At 50.8% G+C, this 27,743-nt stretch overlaps 1 protein-coding gene across 2 annotated transcripts in view; it reads right to left on the bottom strand.

Annotated features, from left to right (window-relative positions):
• The window catches only part of MGAT5B (alpha-1,6-mannosylglycoprotein 6-beta-N-acetylglucosaminyltransferase B), a 69,818-nt gene that overhangs the window by 16,970 nt on the left and 25,105 nt on the right, over window positions 1–27,743 (bottom strand). For both annotated transcript variants that reach the window (XM_074847019.1, XM_074847020.1), the window contains exons 3-8: window positions 27,066–27,210; window positions 15,350–15,462; window positions 13,887–13,960; window positions 12,216–12,386; window positions 11,202–11,366; window positions 10,373–10,542 (exon numbers count right to left, since the gene is read on the bottom strand). In XM_074847019.1, coding sequence (XP_074703120.1) covers window positions 10,373–10,542; window positions 11,202–11,366; window positions 12,216–12,386; window positions 13,887–13,960; window positions 15,350–15,462; window positions 27,066–27,210 — 838 coding nt within the window. The remainder of the gene's footprint in view (window positions 1–10,372; window positions 10,543–11,201; window positions 11,367–12,215; window positions 12,387–13,886; window positions 13,961–15,349; window positions 15,463–27,065; window positions 27,211–27,743) is intronic.

Here is a 27,743-nt window from a genome sequence, read left to right as displayed (position 1 = left end):
TTGCACAGCATTCCCAGCCAGGGCTCACCAGCATCTCATTCAACACAAACACTCCCCCTGGACCTCTCTTGTCAAAGACACCAGATTTCGTTTGCTTTCATTGCAATCACATCAGTGACAGACTTGTAAAGCCACATCTTTCCCCTCCTCCCTGCCTGCAAGGCTCCCAGCTTAGCCTAAATCTCCCTGTTCCCAGCCCCATATCCCTCCCAGCACACGTCATTCACCGTTTTTGTTACTCCAGTCCTTAGAGGTACCCACCACATCCCAAAGCACCATCAGCTTCTCCTTGATTCTGGTGGTACAGCCTGTCCTTGGATGTTGTGTACATTTAATTAATATTTCTCATTTTTGTCCCATTTATGAAATAGTTGAAAAAAGCTGAAGCAGACAGACTCTGGGTTTCGTTCAGTGGGTTTTCAGCCAGTTCCTTACAACAGCCATACTCAGCCCCTCTTCCCTCCTCCAGCAGATAAAATGCATTATGAAAATCCAGATAAACTAGATCAACTACAATCTCTCTATCAATCAAGATCATCAGTTACTTTGCTGCCAGGGTGATATGTGATTAATCCAGCATGATACAAGGCTGGTAAACCTGCAGTATGTCTACTTCCATTTTCAATTACCTCTGTGAACTGATGAATCCCTCTCTGCAAAGCTGTTCCACTAAGTGTACCACTGATGTCAGCCTGACAGCCCATCTGCTTGTCTGGACCACGTTTCCTCCTTCTCAGAAAAAACCCTGTGACACCTTCCAGCTTCAGCAGGTTTCTCAAAAATCCTTGTTACATGTACTTGTGATTTCTGAGTGCCAATTTGCTCAGAAATACAAATGATCCACCCCTCAGTTTCAATGCTCTTGTATTTCTTTCCTCCTAAAGACAGTAATTCCTCATCTTTGCTCTCATAACCCCACTCATACCCAAAGAACAACAGCAACATCCTCATATAAAACCAAAATGTTGAGTTGATTTAGTCTGCCTGGGCTCTGCCCCACTCCCACCACACAGTCACCCCATTTCATTCTCAGTCCTTCTAACAGGGCTGAGGAATTTCTGTTTTATTTTGCAAGTCTGAGCTCAGACAGTGTGAAATCTCACCCTTAGCTCCTGCCTGCCAAGATGTCTGTCTTTGTTTTCTTCTGAGCTCTTCACTTCCTAGCACCTATTTGGAGATAGGAATTTATCCCAGCCATACCTGTATTTTCCCTTTTCTTAGGAATAAAGGTCCAGCCAGGTTTTACATTCCCAGGCTTTGAAGCTTTCCCTCTATGTGACCTCTCTCACTCATTCTAATTTCTCTGCATTTCTCTTTCTGAACCTGAGAATCCTCTTTCCAGCCCTACCTGGGTTTTACCTGTTGCTCAGCTGAAGCTCGAATGGACCCACAGTCCAAGGATCCATCCTCTGAGGAGCACATCCATAGGGTGCTCATCCCTTGCCCAGACCTACAACTACACACAGGATTTCATCTATCGATCCCATGGCTGCTTGCAGAGGAAATCAATGGCACTCCCACCTGGGAAACAGCCAAGTGATTACAGTTATCACAAGCATTTGCTCTCCAATCTCTCACTAACAACATCAGAAGGGGTCATATGTAGCCAGTGAATTTGTTGGCCATTATAGATATGATAAAGGGTTCTTGGTCTGCTCCGGGCCATATCTCACTCTTCTTCTAATATGGCCTTGAGCGTTGGGCACCAAGATCCTTCTTCCAGCCCCATCCCAACCTGAGACCGCTGAAGGCTCATCCCAAAATCCTGACCACGACCGTTACTCCAGAGAGCAAGTAAACGTGGAACTACACTGCTCGCCAAAGACAGGAAAAACACAATTTTAATTTAAGGCAAAGAGCTGTGTTTGCAGCTGCTTCATTGCTCTTGTCAAAAGGAATACAAGCATCAGCTCAGGGCAGCCCGGCTGGGTCAGCCGCGGGGGAAACAGGTTGCAGTTTTATCACTTTTATGCACAATTTTACACGACATGGCTGATTGGGAAGATGGCAGGAATAGAAAGGCTCTCACCTCCAGCAGCCACCTCAGTACGATAAATAGGGCAACAAGGAGATCCATTCCTCTTGGGGAGGCTGAAGGGGAAGGGGAATTTTTAAGCCAGTAAAAAACCCCAGGATTTTGCAGAGATGCAATACAAAATATCACATTTTCTCACATACACGCTGCTTCTTCCTCAGTCATCAGCCAAATGGCAACACTGATTTACACCGACCCGGCGCTGCGGTGAAAAACTCAGCCGATCCATAAACCTTGTATTTAACTAGAAATCCCCAAACCGTAACGTGTCTTTTGCAGCACACCCCATCCTCTAGCTAGTACACATCACACAAGCCGCTCCATTACAAAATCATCCGTAATTTTAAAAAGCCCTAACCAAGCTTGACAAGGGATTGTGGGAGACAGCAGTTAGTGTATCTCATACTGAAACCTCCAAAAAACTTTCCACTGCTTCAATAGAGCAGGTCTGGCTCCCCTGCTCCCCCTCATCACCGCGACCTGCCAGACATCCCCTCTCTGGGTGCTCAGGACTTGCCACATTCATTTATACTCCCAGCGCCAAGGCTGCGAGGCAGGAATAGATCTAAAAGCAGGACCAGTGTCTTTGGAGCAGAGCATCTCTCTCACTTACCCCCCGCATCCCTCCTAAACACTTTATAACCACTGATCTTAATATTCCAATCCTGCAAATCCAGGCTGCACCTCTGAGGTGGGGTGGATTTTTTTTTTTTTCATTCTTCCTTATTTAAACATTCTTTATTCAAGCTTTCATCATTTGCCAGTTAAGTCAACTAATTTTCTACTAAACCCAATTTCACTCATGGTTGGAGTGAGATTTCCCTGATTTTTCCTCGTGCCATGTACTATTAATGGTGCTTGAAATTACGCAAATAAAATTGATGAGCGCAAATGCCTTCTTCTCAGCCAGCACAGCCAAGAGATTTGTTTTTGAAAACCACTTGATCCCAGCTCCGGGAGAAACCTCCCCTCCCAGACCAGCCAAGGATGACGACCAGCTTATGTCTGATTCAGCACCTATAGGGTCCCAGCAGGTGACTCAATGGCTTGTCCCATCCCAACATCCAGGATTAGTGCATCGGCTCAGCCCTCACTCCTCTTTGGGAGAGAGCAGCCGAAGCGGCTTCAATCCAAGCGGATGCAAGCACAGAGCTCGTCTCTCCGCCAGCTGCCTACACCAGCTGTGCCTACTCCAGAATAAACCTACAGCAGCCTCTCGTCCTGCTATTTTCCCCTTATAGGTACTTTAATCAACCAGGGGATGCGTTCCCTTCCCGAGTGCGGTGCAGGCTCTCTGAAATCAGATGACTGCAGGGTTATCTTTACATCCCATTGACCTATTTTCAAATTAACCCAACATTTCCTTCCATGTTATCACTCCTGGGGCTGAAAAGTCCAGCACTAAATGGATCTCATGGGCATCTGCTGGCAGGCTGGGCCAATATCCTATATTATATTTAATTGCATCTTCTCTGCCCACATCTGCTGTCATCAGCAAGGTGGACTGCAGCAGGGGAAATGGAGGAGGGCTTCTGTCCTTTCTGCTCCCTCGCCTTCTCCTTGTCTACAAGAGCCCAGCAAGCACAGGGCCCTTATCAGGGGGAGGAAAGGTGCTGGAGCAGAGACCGAGCAGCTCCTGGGGGTCTGTGACAAGCCCATCATGAGCAATTTAAAGTGCAAATCAGAGCCCACAAGATGAACGCCCCACTGCCTGGGCTCTGCTCCCAGCTCTTTTTCCTGCTAGAAGGGACACGATGACCTCAAAAGCAAGGTTTTTCGAGCAATTACAGTATGCTTTTTAAACCACCTGCAATGGTTTTACTTTCGCAATGCTCAGTTGGACTGTTTCTCTGGCCCATCATCGATTCTGTGTGACACAGCCCTACCCATCTGGGGGGTGAGGTTCAGCAATCAATTTATTTATTTCTGAGGTTCAACAAAACCCTGTTTTCCCATCACGGCAGGATGCAGCACATGCTGGAAATCTTTGCAGCACGTCCCCAGAAGACAGCTGATGCTGAGATTTTGCTGTTCATCTGAGCAGCAGCAGGTCCCGGCAGGGCTCCACCAGGAGATCCCCTCTGCCGGGAGTTCCCCAGGAAGACATTTTTTCCAGGCTGCAAAGATAAGCCATGAGGAGTTAAGATTGTGGGATGCTTTGCATCTTATTGAAAGCCTCCAGAAACAGTCCTGTGGGGCTGGAGGCTGGGTTTGAGGCAGGGCTCCCGGTTGCACCATCTCTGGGTGCGCTGAAACTTCCATCCTCCCCAGTCTTGCCAGCCCAAAGGGCTCTGGGCCCCCACAGGAACAATCAACCCTCCCCGCACACCAGGCATTACCTCCTCTCACCTATATAAATTACCCAGCAATTAATAAGGTTATGATAACCTGTATGTGACAAAGCAGAGGTTTTTGCAATGGCAAAGAAGCCAACGAGCGAGTCGTCATTTGGCTACAAAATAAACATATTTCATGAAGGAGTGTAATTTAACAGCTCAGTAATTCCTGCTAATTTATGCAACTTCCTCTCCTACAAAATAAAGCCCTCAAAGATGGAAGAAATCCCTTTCCGTTGCTACTCACCACGGCAGGGCAGCTCATCCCCACTCCTTGTGTAGCTGCTGCCAGCAAAGCTCCAAGCTGCCTCCTCAGAGGTGCTGGGAAGCTGTTGTAATTAAAGGGAGAGGCTTTTGCAGTCTTCTTTTGATGTACCTGGCTTTTAATTGAGGAGCTACATGACTGCTACTCTGCAAGCAGCTATACCTGGCTGAAGAGGGGAAGAGGAGCAGGGGAGGCAATGGGATCCACCATCCTCTGGCAAGAATCGCCCTCTCAGCCGGGCATCGTCAGACCCTGGAGATACACAGGAGGGTGCCAGAGGAAAGACCTCTTTCTTGTTTGAAATTCAGCAAATAATGAAGAAATTTCCCAGGAAAGGGAAATAAGTACTTGGGCTCTTCCAGGGAGCAGCAGAAGCTGAGCACTCATGTGCTCGTGGTGCCTGGGCAGACCCTCGGACAGACAGGCTGTCCTCTCCTGTCCCAACTGCCCCAGCAGCTCAAAATGAAGGGACAGTTTTAGCCAAATCTTCATGGGTCTACCATCTACATCTCATCTACAGCGAAGCTGATTTCTACCACTAACGTCCCAGACCCCTGCCTAACCCATCACCTAAGATATGTCTGCTGGAAACATGTCCCGATTAAACTACAGACTGGAGAATCCAAGTGGTGTGTCCAGCATTTGTGTAACTTCTTGGTTCAGATTTCATCATCTCTCTTTGCAAGGGACTGCAACAGTCAAGTACCCACAATCAGGGGCACCATCTTCAGCTGTAACCAAACATCCAGCCTTTCTGAAGCCTAAAACATCCCAAACACAATAGTGTCCCAGCAGGAACATCAAAGCCTGGCCAGAAAAAGAACAATCCAGTAGCCCTAACAGCTTACAGAAGCACTCGCTCTCAAGTAATGGGAACATCTGATGCTACATGAAAGGCTGAGATTTCCTCCCCACCAGCACGGAGCTGATAAGTCCCATAGCCACACCACAAAGTTCCATCCGGACCGCCAACAACTGGTCACTTCTGGCTGTTTCCACAAGCAATTCCTGGCTCGCCCGCACAATGGCAGGACTGTATTTGCCAACTTGGCAAGAGAAGGTGAAGCCTGGAGCCTGGGCACTGCACAGGTCTTCATGTGAACAGATGCAAGACAGAAAGATAGCTTTTATCTGCCAGAAAATAATTAGAAATGCCTTCGTCTGGACATCGTGTTTCCATTCGAACAGCCTTTTTGCAGCCTGAATACACCTCGGTGACTGTGGAAAGCACAGGAAAATAGCAGCTACAATTATGTGCCAGGCAATGAGAGGAGAGCGACAGCAGCGGGAGCTGCACCTTGTCCCGCCATGGCGCTGGCCCTCCTGTAGCCCGTCCACGCTGCCCCGACACACAGACAGTGGCTCGTCACCCAAACACACGCTGGCCACAGCTACTGCTTGGCAGGGAAAGGGCTGCCAGCATGGGATACAAGCACGTGCTTAATAAATTAAGTGCCTTGCTACGGCCAGTATTAGGAGACCAGGACTTGACACCAGAGCAATTAAGCTCCAAGAACACTTTGTAAAGCTCTGACCCCACGAGACATCAAATCCTGTTTTCTTCGACTTTCTGTCCTGCCTTATGAGCAGTTAATTTCAGGGGGACCATTGCAAAAGCACCTTTCAGCATCACTGAGATCAATACTCCCCGTGACTCCAGCAGCTCGCAGCACAGCACCCCCGTCCCCCCCGAGCCTCTCCCTTAGCCCCGTAAAAGCAGCTGGAGATGCCGACATGACCATTCCCATGACCTGAGGACAGGGGTAGGAGCTGGAAGTCCTAACAGTGCCTGTTGTGCCCCTTTTCTTGGGGGGCAAGGCCAAGCACATCCCTCCCTGCCTGCCCCCGGGCACGGGTGCTCCGGAGGAGGAGGAAGCTCGGCTTATTGCAGCTTTTGCACCGGTGCAGCCATCACTCCAAAGCGCTGCTTGTAATTTTCCAACATCTCCTTCTGAGCTGCCTCATTAACAACCCAGCTCAGGTCTTTCAGGCACTTCCCACTCCTCCCCTACCAAGCGACACACACATGCATACCAGCCTTGATTCTCACTTCCCTGAAAGCACATGTCGGCTACTAAAGCAGTACAAGGGGTCTTCAGCAGGAATAAAGTGTTTGCATTCTGATTCGGGATGTTTCTTCCTTCCCTGCTTCAAGATGGGGCTCAAAATGCTGCTGGCTCCCTCCACTGCTCCTAACCACCCAGCACAAACCTCAGGTGGAAGACAGCTCCTGACTCCCTGCTCCAGCTCGACACTTTGCTTTCCTCCCGGGGAGCTGCACAGGCCCAGCGATGCTTTGCGCCAGCCACCAGATAATCCCATGTCTCACCCCTTGCCTGTCAAGACTCATCAGAAGCAGCTCACAAATTCACCAGGAAATGCAAAAGAGGACAAACATGTGCACTTAGTTCAACTACAGGAGAAAAATTAGCCTCTGGTAGGACACAGCAGTGGAATTTACAGGTCTTTAAGGTCTATAGTGGGAAAAAGGTAAACTAGATAAGATAGCCCTGGAAAACCAGGGCTGAGCTCAGCAGCTTCGATCTCAGACCTCACAGGAGCATTTGGACAGTGCCCAGCAGAGCAGTGGAGCCAACCTGCAGGTCCCCAGAGCTACCTGGCTTCACTCCAGATTAGTACTGGTCCCCCAAACTGGGAGAAGAACAATTTAACACCTCTGCTATTCATGGCTTGGTATCGGCGGCTCTTCCCATTGGAGTCCCCCGGCATGGGGGGACACTCCCAACCTGTTTTCACTCCCAGCCCTCCATCACCATTTTTTTGGACCAGGGACTTAACTTTTCCTCCTCATTTGCCTGATCCCCAGCATTTCAGACCCGATCCTGACCACCACTTCCAGGCACTGCTGCATTGCAATCAATATAGATGCTAATAATGAACAGCTCTCAAATAACTACTGGCTGAAGTGTATGCAGGCAAACCTTCCAGTGATCCCTTGCCAATGATCAATACGTGTAGAAAAATCAGCTCAGAAATTTGAAGAGACAAGAAATAAACCAGGAGAGAGGTTATTCCATGCTGAATAATTTATGGGCACCAGCCTTTGCTCCATGAAGGCCGTGCTGGGTGGGAGCAGCTACAGCTCCGAGCTGTGAAAGGAGCAGGGGTTGCCAAAGAAAAATAAACAAGAAGTGGACTCAATATTTCACATTGCTGGAGCAAAATATCCTCAAACCCACCCCAACACTGGTGCCTGCCCTGCTGCAAGCTCAGCAAGAGGTACCCAGGACAGGAGAGGACAAATTTAGCCTCAGTCTACAGTAGAGCAAAGCTCTGCTGCTTCAGGAGGTGGCACAGGAGCAGACGGGATAAGAAATCAGAGTACTTGGGCTGAGTCTTCCATGGTGACACAGCTTTAGCTTTGCTTCATCCTCACAGCCCAGCTCTAGCCCCTCGTGCACCCCCCCCGCTGTGTACCAACCCCTGCCCAGAGCTGCGGCTACTGGTAAAGTCCCCTCCAGGCTTCAATGAAGAACCAAAGATTAACTATTAGCACAACTCCGGATTAATTACACGTGTTCTGCTAAGCCTCCCGCTCGCTTATGCTTGGGCAAAGGCTTATCTCAGCACTCCTCAGAGCCACCGCTAATGCTGTACCAGCCTGATAGCAGGGATGTTGCTGAGAGGTCTGAAAGCACGGAGCAGGATTGCTGGCACCGCTCGGTCCTCCCCTGGGGGGGACCACTGCTCCCCCTCCGACACCCACGTTAACCCATCTCTTGATGGGCTGCAGGAGGGTCCCAGCAAACACTGGACTCAGTCTCCAAAGGGACAGAGGGGACCCAGCTACAGCCCCAGGTCCTGCCTCTGGTCACCCCAGCCCCATCAACCTGGAGGTGGACCAATGACGTGGGTGTCCAACATTTAAAATGCCGTCAAAGCCAGGCACAGGACACATGCTTGGGGAGGTGGGGACGGTTTCTATCGCTGGGACAGAGAAGTGCAAGATGTGCAGCCCCAGCCTGGCTCGCTCGCGCCCCTCGCAGCTACAAAGGGAAGAGATGGAGCTGCCATTCCCAGGCATCCCAGGGCACACATCCAAATCCACGTGAGAAGAGGAGCTCTCATCACTGCCAACAGATGTCAAAGCTCCCGCGCTTCTGAGAAAGGTGAAATACTACAGGTAGTGACGACGCTCTCTCCAGAGTCACTTGCAGAGGGAAGCAGATGCTGCAAAACCCCCCATAAGACTCGGTCAGCTCCTTCACCTCATTAAACGACCACTGTGAGGCTCTTCATTAAAAAACACAAACAAGAACTACACAACAACACAACCCTCCCAGCCATCAACTTTTTTCATCCTTGAGTACACAGATATTATTTAGCATGTCAATTTAGCTCAGCATGCCACGTGGAGATCGCCGTGATGCATGCCCGCCTCTTTGAGAAGCTGCTGCTTTTTGCATTAGGACCAGGATTATTTTTTTGAGTTAATTAGTTGGGAGCTAATTCCATTCGTTAATTCTGAATGCCGCAGGGGTTGGGTTGGGATTTTTTTGTTGGCTTTTTTTTTTTTTTTCCCCAGGATTGTTGGTTTTTTTCAGTCCCTTTTCAGCATGGCTCATTATGCAGCCAATGCTGGCTTAGCATCACCCAAGACTTGCCCAGTCCCCAAGGCAGCTTCAGGCTTTTCTCGATTTATAACCCATCCTAATTTGCATTTTCCCTGGCACTTGCCCTCTACACAAGATGTCTCACAGGAGGCAAAGAAACCTTGTGAGGTTACAGGAGGCAGCAGCGTCAGCCTGGTAATAACAGAACTGCATCAGCAGAGAGGAATACAGCACACTTATCTTCACACTCTTACTTCTTCCATCTAATATTGGTCCCTCTTGGAGCCAGGGTGCTGCCTAGAGACACTTGTAGGGTGGCCCAGTGTAGCTGTTTTCACACTCTCACCTTGCGTCGCCCCATATCCCATGGCAGAAAAAGTCCATCCCTCTGCGAGAAGTGCCCCAGCAGCAGCAAATTCCCCCACAGGTCCCCAGGCCACCAGCAGCACCTCCTGAGGTGCTGCCACCCTTGGTGGCTGTCACCCCCCTGTAAGGGAGGCAGGTTATTTTTGGCAGCCGCCCCAGCTGCCTGCCTTGCAGTGGAGCAGGAAGGGAGGGAGGGAAGGAAGGAAGGAAGAGAGCACAGTCACTGCTCCAACAACGCCGGCAAAGCCACAAGGGTTGAGCACAGCCATGTACGGTGAGAAGAGCCAGTGACCTGCAGGACACCTGCATCCTGCAGCCACGTGGCCACCAGCCCCACAGAGAGCATCACTGGGGAACAAGGGGGGTAAAAGGGAGCCTTTCCCACACCCAGCTCTAGGCAGGTGCCAGGGGACACGGGTGATGCCGTGGGCTGACAGAAGGGAACTGATGTTGCTCAGATCCAGTGCCAGGACCAAAGGGCAGAGCCCTGCCCCAGACATCTCCACATTAGCCCCACACAAAGCCCTGCTGCAAAGCCTACTACAAAGTCCTTCCCACTTTCCCGGGATGCAGAAGGGATGGGGTTGATCCTAGCCATGATGCTGGTGGTCTGCACCCACCCAGCACTTACACCAGTACAGCACCAGCACTGCCTGAGATGCAGGTGGGGGAAAAGCCACCCCCAAGCCTTTGCAGACTTTGTGTTTTCATGCAAGACCTTGATGCAAACCCACACACGCACGGGGGGCAGACCCTCCTGGGGGGTACCGCACACCCATAGCACGACAGCACCCACCTCTGCAGCTCCTTCAGGGAGACTGTGACCCTCAGGCTGTGTCCCAGGAGGAAGAGGGCAGCCAGGATGTCAGCCCACTGCACCATCTCACCCAGCGGGCCCCCCTTCAGCACCCGCGGACTGAAAACATCCCCCGACTCCTCCGTCAGGAAGCCAATGTGGATCAAGATCTGGAGAGACATGGAGAGGGGTGAGCGCTGGGATGGGTGGTGCTGGGGGAAAGGACAATTTGGGTTTTCCAGCCCAAAATGACTTATGGTCTCTGATTCCCTCCAGCTCCTTTTGCATGCTGTAATTAGGGAAATCAGTCAGGTGTAAAGAGAAGTGATCTACGTCCAATTAGCAAAGACCCAATAGTCAGAGATTACCAGCTCCCATCAACTGGAACTCTGTATCTCAGGACCAGGTTCATGTTCCCGATGTACATCCCAGTCTGTCCCGGACTGGAGCCAGATGTCCCAGCAGACAGGGACCGAAGGGCAGGGCACCACAAAAACACCAAACGGGAGGACCAGCAACCTTGGCACCTCCACAGAGGAGACGTGCCAGACTTCCCGCCTGATGCTGATGGCTGTCCACTGGCTGGACGCTGTCTCCCACCCACCAGGATTCATCTCCAAAATTTACCTCATTGTTCAGCAACACCCGTCCTGTGACATCCTAAATGTGTGCAGAGTTGTGCCCATGTACCACAGACCGATCCTGCAGACCCACATGCTTCCATAAATGAATTTTCCTCCCAGCTCGCTCACATCCCAGCTGTCTCTGCGTTCCCAAGGGCTGTTTTCCCATCTCCCCACCATGTCCCCCCCATGTAATTTGCTCGTACGTGTTTCTGGTCCCTTTGCTGGCCCTTCAGCTTCTGCTCGAGGCGCCGAGCCGCCAGCAGCCACTGCTGGGCCAAGTGCCGGATCCTCTTCTTCATGAAGCTGAGGGACTCCTTGCCCGTGCCGATCAGCTCCAGGAGGCGAGCCAGGTCGCTCCGGAAAGCTGCCTAGGAAAGGAGCACACTCTGCACTTTGAGTGTAGGGGAAGCAGCTGTGAGAGGAGCCCCTGGGCTGCCACGGGGGCTGGCAGAGGTTTGCCCATCACAGCTGAGGTGCTGCGGGTCCTTCCTGGATGGACAGCTTCCCCAGGGGCAGCCAGACCTGACACCAGATCTCCTCCACTTAATGCACCAAATCCCAGGGGCCCTGTTGCACCCAGAGCATCTTGTGACATCCCAGATTCTTCAGTACAGGAAAGACATGGACCTGCTGGAGCACTTCCAGAGGAGGCCACAAAAATAATCAGAGGGCTGGAGCACCTCTGCTATGAGGAGAGGCTGAGAAAGTTGGGGTTGTTCAACCTGGAGAAAAGAAGGCTTTGGGGAGACCTTAGAGTGGCCTCCCAGTACGTAAAGGGGGCTACAGGAAAGCTGGGGAGGGACTCTCTATCAGGGGGTGTAGGGACAGGATGAGTGGTAATGGTTTTAAATTAAAGGAGGGTAGATTCAGATTAGAAGGAAGAAATTTTTTATGAGGAGGGTGGCGAGACATAGGCACAAGTTGCCCAGAGAGGTGGTAGATGCCCCAACCCTGGAAACATTCAAGGCCAGGTTGGACGGGGCTCTGAGCAACCTGGTCTAGCTGAGGATGTCCCTGCCCATGGCAGGAGGGTTGGACTAGACCTTTCACGGTCCCTTCCAAGCCAAAGTATTCTGTGATTCTATGAAAACCCACGTGAGGCATCATGGCCCTGCTGACACTGCTGGCTCTGGGAACATTTATTTCCAGCAGCCTTGAAGCCATCATCTTCCCCCACACCCCTGGGACTGGCAGGACACAGGTTGCCCCCACCTTACCTGCACCCGGGGCAGTGGCGGGGGGGAAGGCAAAGCCGCCGTCCGGTTTCGCCACGGCAGGGGAGGGCAGAACCACTCGACTTCGCTGAGGTAGATGAGGAATGAGCACTCGGTGCCGTCCACGCCAAAAAACGCATAGCAGGGGTCGGAGGTCCACCTGGCCCTCATCCACTGTGAGGGGACAAAGAAACTTGTGGGGCTTGTCCTCCAGCCAGGAGAGGATGAGGCAGCCCTGAGAGCTGCCCTGCTATGGGCAACCTCTATTCTCCATCACCTTTCTCTAGCTGGGAGCTGGAAATGAAGGGCAGAGGGTGGATAAAGGGCTGCGAACCAGCACGCACCCAGCACCCTTGCCGTGGTGCAGGAGTTTGCCCATCTGGTGCCTCCAGGGCACACAAGGCAGAGGAGGAGTGCAACAACCCCAGAGGAGGGTTTGCTGGGTTTCTAGCACTGGTTCCAGCACTGTCATGTGGCTCCCCCAGGGGCACAGCCATTAATCCCTAGGAAATGACACACTACAGGGTTTTCTTCTCCTTATTTTTGCTGGGGAGTGAGATGAGCTGCTGATCTCATTGCTCTGGGCACAGCAGGGCAAGGAGACAGATCCACCAGCAGTCCCCAAGGATGATTTCACATGAAGGAGAATAACCAGCAAGCAGAAGAACGATTTATCATCCCCCACAACGGCTCTTGCCAGCCTCTTCCTAATTCAACTACAAAACCGAATCTACTCAGGAGACAGGTCGCTGCACCCAATACGTAGAATGCAGCAATCACCCGGACAGGAGATCAAATTACAGCCTTCCACAATTAAATTACATTCCGAATTTACTCAAATCATGGAAGGAAAGGATGTCTAGCACCAGGGGAAGAGGAAAATACAATCCCCCAGTATCATTTTAATATACGCTTCAACATCTTTTCGGGGAGACTCAGACCTGCAGAAGCCTGAGCTTGAAGCAGGAGGTTAGGAAGGGAAGGGAAGAGAGAGATGCTTTAATTAGTTCCTGTAAATATGCTCTCTGACAAAGCAATCACGCTCCAGGTCAAATGCCAGGCTGCATTCAGGTCTAAAGAGCGGGTTGGGTCAGGCAGGACATCCTAACTGAGATGGAGGTCCTGGACACCTTAACGAGATACTCTTCTGTGCAACGCTGAGATTATTCCCCAGATGCTACCTAACACTCCAGATATTTAAAGACAATGTGACAGTGCTTTCTTCTCACCACGCTTCTGTCATTAAACACAGAAACTCCAGGCAGGGAGGACTGCAAGCAGAGGTGGTCTCACAGAGCTGATTCTGCTGCTGCCTGCACACCTCTGGGTACCATGGTTTCAGTGCTTTGTATGACTAAACCTGAAGGTATATGCCTTATTGTTGGGGAAAACAGTTACATTCGTATAGCAAAGGCTCCCAGAGGATCTTGGACACCTCTCTTGTGTTTTCTCCTAGCAGCACAGCTGTGTTTTGCTTTCCACATCTTTGGCTCTGTTCCTCCTTCTGCAATGGGCTGCACCTTTCCCATTTTAAAGCAAACAGTTTTATTCTGGAAAGAATCCCCCTCCCCACTGCCCTTCCCAGTTTAACCCCTGGGGTTGTTGCTTTGTGCCCTTCCCAGCAGCGTCCACCCCAGGTTGAGACCCTCTCCCAGACAGGGAACCCCAACTCACCTCCACTTTCCCAGCGCAGTCAGGGAACTTGGGGTCCCTGGGCACCTCGCACTGGTCCCTCCTGCCTTCCACCACTGCAGAAAGATAATTTAGGCACAGGGAGAGTCAGGACATGTCAGCAGAGCAGCTAGAAACACTGGGATGGGATGGGATGGGATGGGATGGGATGGGATGGGATGGGATGGGATGGGATGGGACGGGATGGGACGGGATGGGACAGGGCTGCCAGCCCCCAAGCACATTCATTGGCACCACAGATGGGCTAGCAGACAGCCCCATCTCACCTGGTGGAGCAGGACACCAAGATGTGAAGCACCTTCCCTAAGGTCACGGAGGAAACAGGAACCCCCCCAGACCTGCTTCAATGCCAAGACTGTATTCCCCTTTCATAACTCTCAGCAGGTCTCTTTATAGCACCTCCCTGCTGCTCTCAGCCTGGTCGAGACCCCAGGTCCCACCTATCCACACTCCTGTTAATCATCTGTAAGCAGGCTGTGGTATCTAAGGAAGTACTTGACAGCCTTTACACCATAAACTTGCAATAAAAATTGTCCTGCTGAGTTGTTGAGAGAAAACTCAGCCCCCTGGGGTCAGCCCCAAAATAAGGCACAGAAGTAGCTAAAAAGGTAATAGGATCTTTTCTTCCTCTGTGGTTAGATTAAAAAAAGACACCACCCCTCCTATAAGCCCTCCTTTGCCTATAACTGAAAAAGCACAAGGTGGAAGAGGCAAAGGAAGCATCTTCTACTTGATGATGGCTGTGTAGAGAAACATCTGGAGAGCCCAGCTGCCCACCCAGCACTGCTGAAGTGGGATGGGAACATCTCTCCTGGTGCTGGATCCCAGTCTCTGGGCTTTGGATCCAAACTGACACATTTTTCTATCCAGGTGTTTGTGCTGGCACTATTCCTCATCTTTAATCTGCATTTAATTCTGTGGCATTTATTTCTGACAGCAATTCAGATTTGTCACCATTCCTCCCTCTTGCAGGCATGAGTTCCCCGGGTCTTGCTCCTCTACAGATTGATCTCCCCGTCTCACAAGTCCTCCTGGGCCAAGTGAGTCAACGCTTTCAGGAGAACATCACTGCTGTCAGAGACCACGGAGAGTGGTTCCCTATGCAGCCTCCTTTTCCAGGCTTCCTGGCTGTAAATAGCAAGGTGAGAGTCCTGGAAATCTCTGAGAAGGCTCAGACCACACTCAGGACCTCCCTTCCCTCAAAGAGATGGTGTGACCATGTGCTGCATCTGCACAGAGTTGGACACAAGCAGCCCTAGGAGGTCTGCCGAAGAGCTTCGGTGCCCTACTTAGTCCTGCAGAAGGATGAGTTGGGTAACCTCAGATCAGCATCCATTCCCCTGCTTTTTTACCAAATTTTTCATGGTAGGCTTGGCTGGATCTCCCTACTGCAACTGCATAACACATAGGAGGTCTGGAGCATGGGGACCCCTGGAGACACTCACCTTTCCCATTCAGGAGGCTGTTCCGGAGAATCTGATCTACTTTTATTGCGATGTCTGAGACATTTTGAGCTATAGCTTGGATCCTCTCCATCAACCCAGCTGCTGGCTGGAACCTGGGGGAAAAAAAAGAAAAAAATAGACCTTGAAAACTTGATGTCATCCAGTGGTGACACCCAGGGGTGCTAACAGCAAACTTGCCACCCCTGGAAGCTGCCAGCAGGTTGAACTTAGCTCCAGGATGCAACATGGGAATGCCTGGTCCAGCGTGTACTGGGCAAAGAGGTCACTGTCTTCCAAGAGGTTTGATTAAAAACATATGGAAGTCAGTATTTTGCCACTTTTTCACAGCGTGCTGATAAACATGGATACATCTGTGCATTCTACACAGGGAAAAATTAAATAGGCTGGAAAAAATTGTTTTTCTTATTTCAGATGTGTTATGTTTGAAAATCATCTGCTGTGATTATCACCCTTGTGGTGCATGTAGGAAGCTGTGCTGGGAAAAAAGGTAGAAAAATACTCAAAAATACAGAGAAAGGAAGGCAAAACCAGAGGAGGGCTGAGGAAGCTTGTGGGCCTGGAGCAGACTGCAGACAGATGCAAAACACACAAGACACGTGGATGGCCTGAGCCAGCCCACCCACCAAAGATTTAGGCGAGTGGATTTCCAGGTCCCGTAGCGAGGGTTGTGTGGGACAGGGTGCCAGGGCAAGCGTCGGCCAGGCTCGAGCTGGGTATCACAGTCCCAGCAAAACCCACAGGCACCTTCCCACCAAGGCTTGAGATCAGATTCCACCAGTCTGACTAGCTGCGTACGCTGTCTATCGAATTAAACCTCGCAATCAATACCGTCCTGGGTAAACAGCACCATTAAACTCATCTACATAACACATCGCGCGGGCGGAGCGACAGAGCACTGTAAAGAGGCCAGGTGTCAATTAAAACCTGCTGTAATATATTAAAGGGCAAGAGAACTCAATCCATCAGCAGCGGTGCCCTGCCAGGCTTGACAAGGAGCAAGCTCTCCACCTCCAACGCCTCACCTGCCATTTCCACTGCAAACAACAACAACCACGTCTCGACGAGTGCAGTTATAGCAGTAAATAATTTCCCCTTCTGCAGCATCTGGGTCATAAGTTTTTCCTCCTGCTGCTGCCGAGATCATTATAATACAAGGAAATATCATAAGCAGTGAGCAAAACCAAAAGAGCTACACCTTGAATACTCTTGGCACAAAAAATATGTGCTGATGTCAGGTCCTTCCCGGTGAAGTTTTATGTTTGTTCTCTAGCAGATCAGTGAACCCGAAGGCTGGGATTTAAAGTACCTCTGTCCTCAAGGCTAAAAAAATCCTAGTTTTATGAACCAATACTGCTTCGGTTGTTGATTTAAAGTCCATTTGCTAGCAGCAAGCAGCCCACATTTTTCCTTCTGGCATGGTTTATGACCATCAATATTCAGCCTGCGTACCTCCACAGGGAGCCACATATCTTAGGCTTTTAAGAAATAATAATTAAATGCAGAGGACACCATTGCCCCCAAGTAACTTTCAACCTTTGCAGAGAATAAACCCCAGGTATCCTGCCAGCTACTGTAACTGCTGCAGCAGGGAGGTTGCTCATGAGGGCCTGGTAAAATATGGGCACAAAAATGACCTACGATAAGCTCCACTTGTCAGCGTGGCTCCAAGGAGATAAAATGCTCCCAGTCTGAGGGCTGCACAGCTCAGCCAGCCCTGAAAGCTCGCAACCCCCCCATTTCTGCAACCCTTTTTCCACCCGCAAGCAGCCATCAGACCACGCAGGTGATGCACAGGCATTCAGTAAACACAGAACAGCTGGGATGGGCAGTTTAGGAGCAAACGTCACAAGGATGCAGTGAATTTAGAGCCAGCGAGCCCAACCTCCTGCTCCAAAACAGCAGAGGGACCTTGGCTCGGTGGAGATGCTCCTCAGGTTTCTCTATCACTCCTGGCAAGGAGAGAGGACAAGCACAGCCACAGCAACCCTGCTCCCATGCTTCAGAGCACTAGATTAGCCCACAATCCAACATCTGCATCCTCCCAGAAGCTACCCCAATTCCCTCTTGGCTGTGAAACCACTCCCAAACACCAAATAACTAGGCAAATCTCAAAAGCCAACAGCAACCTCAGTTCCCATCTCCCCTCTGATGACCTCCAGACCTCAGCTCAGCCAGGGCTGAGCACTGGACACCCACAAACACATTCAAATCAGGATTGTTATCCTAAATAAATGGCTTTCTTCCAGGCCCAGCCTCGCAGCCAGCCTAAGTCCTGCCAGAGCTCCAGCCACCGTGGCGGTTTCCACTGGGTGATGGATCTGGCCCAGCATCTATGCCAGCTCGCCCAGCTCTTGTAAGCTACAGCTGCTCCCCAAACACACTGATTTCAACTCAGAGCCCTTTGATGTAAAATGTATATCTGATCATCACACTCAGATGGCACTCCCGGTTCTCACAAACAAGACAGCTGCGCCACATGGGCTCTGCAAGATTTTCTCCAAAATGCAGAGGGTTACTGCAAAGTGATGCAAAAAATGTCCACCACGGTTCTTGGCATATATTAAGAAGATGGAAAAATGGTAGAAAACGTCCCTCCAAAATAAGGAGCCAGGCTGAAATCTCCCATCGCTTGCACGCCCATCACCCTTACTTGTCAAACTAGTTTTCTCCAAATCCGCATGATTTTGAGCAAGGGATTTCATGCTTGGGGGGGAAGAGCCATGCTCCCACATCGGGAGCACTGACGGGCCTCAGTGTCAGCACTAACACAGGCAGCACCCAGTCAGCCGCCTTGGTGTTTTCATCCTGCTGGGCCACAGGGCTCTCACTTGAGCAGCAAATTGCGTTTAACGTATTAAAGAGATGACAAGAAGGTTAAGCATAAGTTACATCACCTATCATTACTGTGATTTGTCACCTGGGCAGAGGACAAGAAAATAAGACATTTAAAGCAAAACCTCAAACGCAAAAAGGTTTTCTGGAGCTCGTCAGAATTTGATGCCTTATACTTAGTAAGTGGAGACACTGGGAAGGACAAGGTAAGTGACTTATTCTGCTCAGTGACAGCTAAGCAGGAGGGGAATATCCCACTGCGTGCCTCCACCCAAGCTGGGATGGCAGCACGGCCTCTGCCTGCCCAGGGGAAAGAACAATTCACTTCCAGCACCACCACTACACAGGGAGCACCGACGGGCTTTTTTTTCTTCTTGTTGCTTTTTACATTTTTCTATAGCAACAATATAAATGCCACCAAAATGTGCTGGGGCTGTGCCAGCTATTGAAACTATAGTAAATTACTATGGGTTTTCTAGAACAAATTTTTCCCTGGGACCTTAAAACCGTTTACTATAGCAAATACAGTACTTTTACTTCTAACCATCAATATTGATTTCATCTTTATTATTTCCAGATTTATATTTCCCTGTGTTGATTAAGATTCAGATCACACTGTGCTTCGTAATGCACTGTATACAGTATTCATCTCATTTCAAAAACTGCTATTAAGATGTATCTTTCCCCACTGGCAGATCATTTGCCATATAATACAGCCGGAGGTTGAGTTTTCCTTTACTTTTTTATGCATTAATTTGGTTCCCTTCACTTTGTCTCTTGTCCCCAACCCCGCAGCAGCAGCTCAGATTCAGCCTGTTTATCCCTTTACAAGGCACTGTATTTTTATTGCCTTTTATAAAAGTGGCATTATGAAAAGATGAATCTCTTTCTATTTGTGTGTTGTCTTCATAATACAAGCCCTGAACATATTTGCTTGCTCATCCGATATTTCTTGCTATTAACTGGTGAAAGCAGGGACTTTGGGAAGACCGATACAGATGGAGAAAAGCAGATGTTCTGAAGAGAATACATCAACAAATGCAACATTCGCACTGAGCAGTTTACCAAAGGATTTCAACTTGCTCATTACAATGTCTGCACTGCCATTTGCCTCTTTAAAGATATTTTTTTTTTGCCCAAAGACCCAAGGCAGAGCAGAAAACAGCTGGGTAGGGTGCCCAAGGTTGGTGCTGGGCTTTTGCTGCTTCCCCGCTCTGGGGACACAAATCACCCCCCAACATCCAGCCCCACGACAGCCTCAATCTCCAGGACAGGGAACTGAAATTCCAGAGGCAGCACTGATGGATAACCCTTCCCAGCAATGAGAAAAGGGCCTTTCCTGTCCTCCTGGCTCCTGCTGCAGCCTTTGAGGTGTTGCCTGTTAAAATAGCTGGGGTATCTCCTGAAGAAACGAACGCCTAGGGCATCTCCAGTGGGTCACCCCACGGGCTCAGGCTCCTCTCCCCATCCATCTATCCATGGCTCAGGCTCCTCTCCCCATCCATCTATCCATGGCTCAGGCTCCTCTCCCCATCCATCTATCCATGGCTCAGGCTCCTCTCCTCATCCATCTATCCATCCCTCCCTCCATCCTGGTGGGATGAGCTCAAAGTTGCCCAACAGCCAGTGGGGGACAAGCTGAGGAAAGCCGGGGAGTCCCTAAAGGATGTGGGGAAAAGTCCTCATCCACATGCTGAATAACTAAAAAAGGTGATTTAAATCTCTGAGAAAATGGAGCAATTAAGAGCTTTGCTCCTCTGGCATAAGAGAATCCAGGTAAACCTCACTGATGCTGGAGGCAAAACTTTTTTGGAGGATCCATGTCCTTGTGCTCATCTCCGCATCCTCTCCAAGATGGCTTGCACCCAAAAGGCTGGGAGCCAGGGCTGACCACGGGTGAGAGCAAGGACACACACACAGAGACAAACAAGGGGGTTACCAGGCAGTTGATGTTCTCCCTAAAATTTGGGTCACAGTCCCCTGACACCGATGCTCTCAACAGGGGGTGTAGCGAGAGATGCAGCAATGGCCAGGTGGGTGCCCTGCTCATGAGACTCAGCTGTATGTTTTGTGTTAATTTGACTTGTAATCCTGGCTTTAATCCTCCTAATTCCAGTGCTGGAGCTATTACCCTAAACTTGGATAAACAACCTTGGCTTGGTTTGAGCTGGTGGCTCATGCAGGGGGTGGGGCAGCACCCAGAGTGTTGTAAGGGGGAGCACAGGGAGGGTCCCTGCTCCTCTTGGGAAAGGCTCAGACCCCCAGGGAGCAGAGCAGAAGCGTGAAGCCCTGGTTGGTATCAGCTTGGCAGAAATCTATAGCAACATTCGGGGGAAAAAAAGTGCTGGGGCTGAGGCACTGGACTCGCCGCTCTGCTATCGCCAGCGCGGGCTCTGCCAGGTCGTTTAGCTCCCCGGTGCCTTTCCTGACATCAAACAAGGGCAGGGATGCTGCACCCGGCTTTGCAACCTCCCTGAGAGCCACATACAAGAAGACCCATACCACTGATAAGTGGGCTTATTCTTCACAGACAGCTCCAGCCAGTCAACTAGGTAAAAATTTTAAAAGAAATAAAAATATTTTTAAAATCACAGAACAGCATATGCTTCCAATATAATTTCTGGTATCTCCATATACCACAATCTTGTCTATTACATCTCAGCGCTGAGACAAACAGCTCGGTCTCCTCTCCATGAATACCTGAATAAAGACCTGAGTTCGCTCTGGCTGTGTTTGCATTTGCTGGGAATTCACCCTGGGCAAATATCCCAGAGAACGTCTTTTGGGATGGGAAGGTTCCTTGGAAACTCATTCGAAGCAAGTATCGGGCAGAGCCCTCCCTGAACTCCTCCAACTCCAAGTTACATAATAAATCATGTAACAAATACCAGAGCATTTTACTCACTAAAGTACTTCCATTTATTTTAATTTCAGTTTACTGTGGGTGATGTTTCTCACACAAATGCATTTAGAGGACCAGACCCTGAGCTAACCCAAAGCCCAAGGGCTGCACACCGCAGGGGAGGATGCTGCCATTTTAATGAGCTGGCAATAAATTTAATGAAAAAAATTATGAAAACCAACTTTCCAGTCAAAGCCAGTATCTCACCAACACAGGGAGAACTTGCCAGCAAAGTATAACCGAGATTGTTAATTAAAATATTTTATGAATGCTATAAAGTGCTCTGAGCTCCTTCCCAAGCAGAACACAAAACCGAAGCCACAGACCCAAACCTTCGCTTTTCTCCTGACTCCCAGAGCAGACCTGAGCCGAGTCACACGCCCTGGCAGCAGCGGGTTTTATTTATGTGAACACGAAGGGTGATGGACAGGAGGGTTATGGGATCAGTCACTTTGATGTATGTTAATCTTCACTTGATTGGGGCATAAATCAGACACATTTGTCTACGTGCCTGAGTAGCCTGATGCAGGCTGCGAGAAACCGCCTTCAGTGAGCTGTGAAGGCATTGCCAGCCTTGGCAGTCCTAAGAGGGACCTACCCAAAAGTTAGACCAAAAATATACCGTTTTGATCACAATCCCTGGGGATGGGGATTGCCTGGATGAGATGCTCTCCCAAGCCTGTGCTTTTCTACAGCCCTCAGCTTCACATTTTCTTTGCCAGCTGGGTGTTTTGTGGGCACGCGCTGCTTCATCTTGGAAGGGTTATTTTGGCAGCCTGTTTTTCCACCATTGGCACTGCAGCATCCCCAGACAGCACCCCCCTTCCCTCTCACCAACGCCCCCCAGCTGCAAAGCCCCCAGGCTCATCCCTTCGGAGGGGGCTGCTTGCTCCCAGCTACCCCAAAATGAAGGACACCCGATGGATGGTTAATGGGAGCTGATTTTCCTCGTAGGGTAAATCAGACACACAGCCGGGGCAAAGGTACGCTGGTGCCACGCTTCTCCCCATCCCACATCACCAGCCCCCCAGCACTACCCCAAAGCCCTGGGCTCTGCTCACCCTGGGGGACTGGGTGCCGAGGACTTTCAACACATCCAGCCACAGCACAAAAACGCCAGCAACAGCACTTTGCCTCCATGTGTTAGTGCATCAGAAAGCCTCATTTGCAAAGCCCTGCAATAAAGCAGCCCCCAGCGTATCAATGCTTTGAGATGGAAAGGCACAAAATAAACAGAAAGCAAAGCCTATCACAGAATTAGGTTCAGCAAACTGAGCTGGAGGTGCTGGGGGAGGTACAAGCCTGGGAGCAGGAGGGGAGGGTGTGAGTGACCTGGGCACACATGGGCACTGACACCCCCACCGCGTTGGCAATGCCCATCACCCTCCGGCCGTGGGTGATGGCACCCCCAATGGGGTCTCCCAACAAGCCCAGAGCCCCTCAGGCAAGGTGGGGGCACATGGATGGACCCTGGTCCCCCACTCTGCCTTAGAGGGATGTCCTGCATTTTATCTCAGCTGCCCAGGCTTGAATTTGCCCCTGCACCTCCTCCTCTGACCCTGATGGGGACCCCAGACTTGAAGGGTCCTCAGTGATCCCCTGCGTTGTGCCCATCCCCTCCACGCTAACACTGAAAGCATCCAGGACCGGGCTGAAGACATCCTCAGGAGCTGGCAAGAAACAACTTGCAGCCTCTGCCAGGATGAAATGGGCTGCAAAAGCTGTGAGGAAGAAGAGTGCCAGGGAGGAAGGCTCCTGCAGCGCTGGCTGCTGGGCTCTCCTGCCCAGCTGCACCCCTGATGCTGCTCCCATGGCTGAGCTCTACTTGGCAAAACAACCACCCAGCAAAGCTGGGCTGGATCTCAGAACAGGTCTTACCTTCCCCCTGGGCTGCTTCGGGGCTCTGCCTGCTCTGGACACCTTTCACACCACGTAGCACCAGCCTCACCTGAGCCCTGCAGTGTGCTGAGGAGATGGGGAGATGATGCACAGAGGGGTCCAAGCCCACTCCGGGCTCACCTGGATAGCAGGGGACTGTGGCATCTGGCAGCAATTTCACTAAAGCCAGCTTATCAACTGCAACAATTCAGGAATTAATAGAACCAGGCTGGCAGGATGAGGAACATCACCCATTTAGTGTCATATTGTAAGATTTTTAATTACTGGGGGAATACGGAGTCATGTAATGATTACAAGAACAAATACTTAAAGTGTGTGGAAATTAACTGAGCCTCGGCAGTAATTAAGCTTGAAGATTAATCAGTCGTTAGCAAATAACACCCTTTGCAGGCTAACTACTATGTGGGGAAGAGGGATGACCAGGGCTGCCAGCACTGCAGACCCCAGCCTTCCCCTCTGCCACCTCCCCGCAGGCACGGGTGTAAGCCAACACGGGGTGGGCAGGGGCAGCCCCGCTCCTGGAAAAGGGCTTCTCTGAGCCCCAATGCTTTTGGGTTATGGTGCCAGCTTGGGTCAGCCCTTTCAGACGCCCTCCCTCCCCAGTGCTTTCCAGCAGGGGACCAATACTTCCACTGCAAACTAATATTTCCCTTGCCCAGTAAATAGCTCTCCAGGAGGCGTCCATAAGTACCTCTAATTTCCTTCCCCTCTGATGATTTACGAGGGTTGCATTCAATTAACAGCAGTATTGATTTTTCTGCAGTTGACTGGCAGGCTGCTCGCCCTTGTTAGGGAACCCATCGCTTACCTTCCCAGCACGGGCAGGGTGCAGGCAGCCTGGGGAGTGCTGGAGAAGGGATCCAGCAACGCGCAGGGGCACAGCAGGCTGGTTCACAGGTACAGCCTATGTCCCCCTACCCCAGCGGGACATCCCACAAAACCCCTGGGCGGCTCTTCTAAGGAGGACGTTGGACATTTGAGTCTTCCAAGAGTTTTATCCAAAGCATTGCAAGATGCTGGAGGGCTACAGAGAGAGGCACCTATACAGTATTCAATCAGACAGCACCTATGGAGCGAGAAAGATCTTGGAGTAACTTTCAGCCACATAAAGCTGACTGCCCTGGCAGTTGGGAGGCTTTCCAAGGCAGGTCATTAATTATACCCTGTATATTTAAATTCCTCCTTGCACTTTCCAGGGGTAAAAGCCACCCCTGCCCTCCACTGGAGCAGTGCTGGAGGGGGACAGTGCTCATGGGCTATTCTGTAAAGCCCACTGCAGCCTTCACCTCCTTCTTCTTCACTGGGTCTCTGCAAAGCCAAGCCCTCCCAATTTCATCAGAGATCCAGCATTAAGCAGGAGAATGCTTTGTAAAACCAAGAATTAATCCACTTTTGCACAGGTGGAATTGCAAAGCCTGCGCTCGGGGCTTTGCTGAGCAGGGAAGGAGATGAAGGCAGCCACCATGCTAACCAGAGAAGCTTTAAAGAATAAAATCCCTTTGAAATTAGCACCCTTTAATTGTATTATCTTTCACTGACAGCTTCAAGTCAGTCACTGGTGATCAAAGAGACAGAGACAGGGAGGGAAGTTGGAAACAAGCCCTTGGTAGAGTCCCAGGGTCCTAATAACAAACAGCACCAGGGTGTCTCCATGGCCACGGGGTTGATCTGGGCTCAGGAGACACCACTTGGTCCCAGTGCAGTTGGTGGTGCCCGTTCCCCCTCAGCACAGCGGGTCCCCAGGGGCTGCAGCTGGTTACCCCCAAAGGGATGGGGACCACAGCACCCCTACTCCACAGGGTCTCAGCCAGGTTTCGCATCAGCTGCTATTTGATTCCCCCCAGGATGCTCCACACAGCTCTGGAGAGCATCCATCAGAGCAGTGGATCAGCCCAGCACCAGGCTCTGCTCAGAGCAGGGTCACAAACAGTGTGTATTGGCTCTGCACCCTTCCAGCTGCCTCCCACACCCCGCAAAGGAGGGCAGGGACCTGGACAAGCCAAGAAAGGGCACTACAGGTGAGGGAGCCCACGTGGCAGCAGAGATGGAGCTGCTCAAACTCGCTGAGACCCGGCACCGCTGTAACACTTCCAACAGGTCTCCTCTGACCACAGACCTCAGCCAGACCCGGGGGCTGCAGGGCAAGTGGGGAGCACTTGGGAAACGCTTCACAAGCATTTGCAAATGCTGTCAGTGCTTCATTACAGACTGTCACAGCAAAAATCCATCCACAAGAAACGCCCCCACAATGGTTGCTTCATCTGGAGCTGCTCTGCCCCATGACCCAAACCTGATCTTTGGAGGCTGGGTGAGAGCAAGATGACACAGATCGGTTTTGATGCAAGATCAAGTGAAGGGACTTGAATGCACTTAGGGGGTAATTTATAAGGAGCAAAAGGTGATAAACTAACTGTCCTGATTTTCTGTTCCTGAAAATGAAGACATCTGTAATCTCAACCACTCAAACCCATCTCAGCACATACACAAAACCCGAGGTTGTTTTGATGTGCTGGGTCCATAAGCTCCCAACCTCTCTGGTGTCTCCAAGCAATGGCCCTGGAGTCACCAGCTACGTGGTAGATCTGAAATGCAAGATCCCCATCTGCAGCGATTGCTGCCAGTTCACATAAATGCTTTTAAGTTTATCTCTTGGCTGCTGGTGTACAGAAATTATGATCACATAAAATTACTGCTTCTTTTAACACAAGGTTGTCCAAGAAAATCATCAAATGTGAGCAAGCGCCTTCCAGTTGCTGGCTGTAGTAGTCCTGTCCGTTCCTCTCCAGGATTACTGTTGTCCTCCTCGTATGCCTGGGTTCCAGCCAGTGTCTAATGACAAAATTCCCAGCACCTGCCATTACCGAGGTAAATTACATTTTTCAGTGGTTGAAATTATATTACTTAAAAGGCAAGACCATGCACTCCAAGGCTGCCTGTGCAGCTTTAATTCATGTGTGCACGCCGTACAGCACAGCACAGCCTTTAATTACAGGCTCACTTACTCTGTTTTCCATTATAGGCACAAAAGAGACTCATAAGGAAAGCAAGGGAGAGAAATGGAAATGATGATGGAAACAGGGAGGCACAGAAACCCCCGCCAGCCATCGAGCCTGGCCACCGCAGGAAGCAGAGGTGGGAATGCCAGGCGGGAGCCATTGGGATGCACCACAGCTCCCGCGCTGGCTCCGGTGACACGGAACAGGGCAGCGGTGACAGCTGCGTGTCACATCGCTGCCACCCACCGCTCAGACGCCACCCGAGCAAAATCTACGCTGGCATCTTTTCTGCATTGCAAAGTTGGTCCCAAGTGCTGCCCCTCAGTTTTTTCATCTCTGCTTCTCCACATTCAAGTTACCATTTTTGCAGGCCTTGGCTTGACAGCCAAATTAGTATTAATAGATGTTTAAAGGCTCTCGAAGCAAAGGGAAATGTCTCTTTAGTAAATCAGCATGTCACGATGGGAAGGTCTGATGGCACCTCTCAAGCTGCCGGCTGGGATGGATGCGGTGCGTGCATCATGGGGAGCCAGGACGCCAGCTCTGGGCCTAACAGTTTGCTCCTATTTCATTTTAAGCCTTGCTCAACTCCAAAGCTGAACATATCAGCCCTGGGTTTCAAACAGTAATCATTTTGACAGTTACCTGAGGGATATGGGCACAAAGAAACCAGCCTGAGCTCACTCCAGGATTTAGTGGCAGATGGAGCACAGGCCATGCACCAGGTACTGCTCCAGCCATCGGCGAGTCCCACCTGCAGCTCCACCACAGCACAGCGGTGTGAAGAGACACCCTCCCACACCACAACACTAGCAGCTGGGACAGGTGCTACAGGTAACTCCCCAAATCATGGCAATTTCATAAATCCCAAAAGAGACAGGTTCCAGAAATGGCAGACAACAAGACTGCAAAAGATCTGCCCCAGCCCCATGCCCTGGTGGGCTCCACCATCCCCACGCAGCGGCTCGGCCTGACACTGCAGAGCACATTGGGGTTTTTCTGCTCCTGCAAACCCCCCGGCACTGCTCCACGGGGTCTGCCCAGGGCATCGGTGCGGCCGACTGACCTGTCCAGAGGGAATCGCGCTTCATCCCCTTTGTGGAAGTCAGTGCTATTCTCCAGCCTGGCCAGGATGTCCATCCTCTTCATCAGCATCTCCAGCATGTCGCTCATTCGCCGCAGCACCCCTCGGGACTCCAGCGCGCCCATCACTGCAGGCACACAAAGAGCAAGCAAGACACGGTCACGGGCTGGGTGCTGCCGTGTCAGACCGAGAAAATCCCCCTCCCCATGGCTTCAGCCCCAAAGCTGCCCACGGTCTTGTGCTCCCCCACCCCGCTGATGGGCCTGGTGGTTTATGGACCATCTCGGTGCTTACAGGAAACCAAGTTCATTCTCAAACACTAACCAAACAGCCTTTTATTTTGTACTTCTATTTTTCACTCTCCAAGACCCACCTAGCCCAGCATCCTGCCTTTGAGAGCAGCCTGCAGGGGATGCTTAAGGAAAAACATGGGAAACAGAGCAAATAGGTGGTCCTCCCCCAACACATCCTCCCAGCAGCACCGGATTTTCCTGTTGCAGAGAAGAATTCCTTTTCTACCTAAATCTGCTACAGGGTGGGTGCTCCAGCACTGGAAATAGCTCTGTTTCAAGAGCTGCATCTCAGCAAATCCCCCCCAGAAGGGAAGGCCCCTGATTCCCAGCCCCGTTTAACACACTGATTCCTACGGGTCTGCACAGC

This window comes from Strix aluco, chromosome 21 (genome assembly GCF_031877795.1).
Source record: "Strix aluco isolate bStrAlu1 chromosome 21, bStrAlu1.hap1, whole genome shotgun sequence".
Classification (NCBI taxonomy): domain Eukaryota; kingdom Metazoa; phylum Chordata; class Aves; order Strigiformes; family Strigidae; genus Strix; species Strix aluco.
This window is presented reverse-complemented; position numbering and strand designations above follow the sequence as displayed.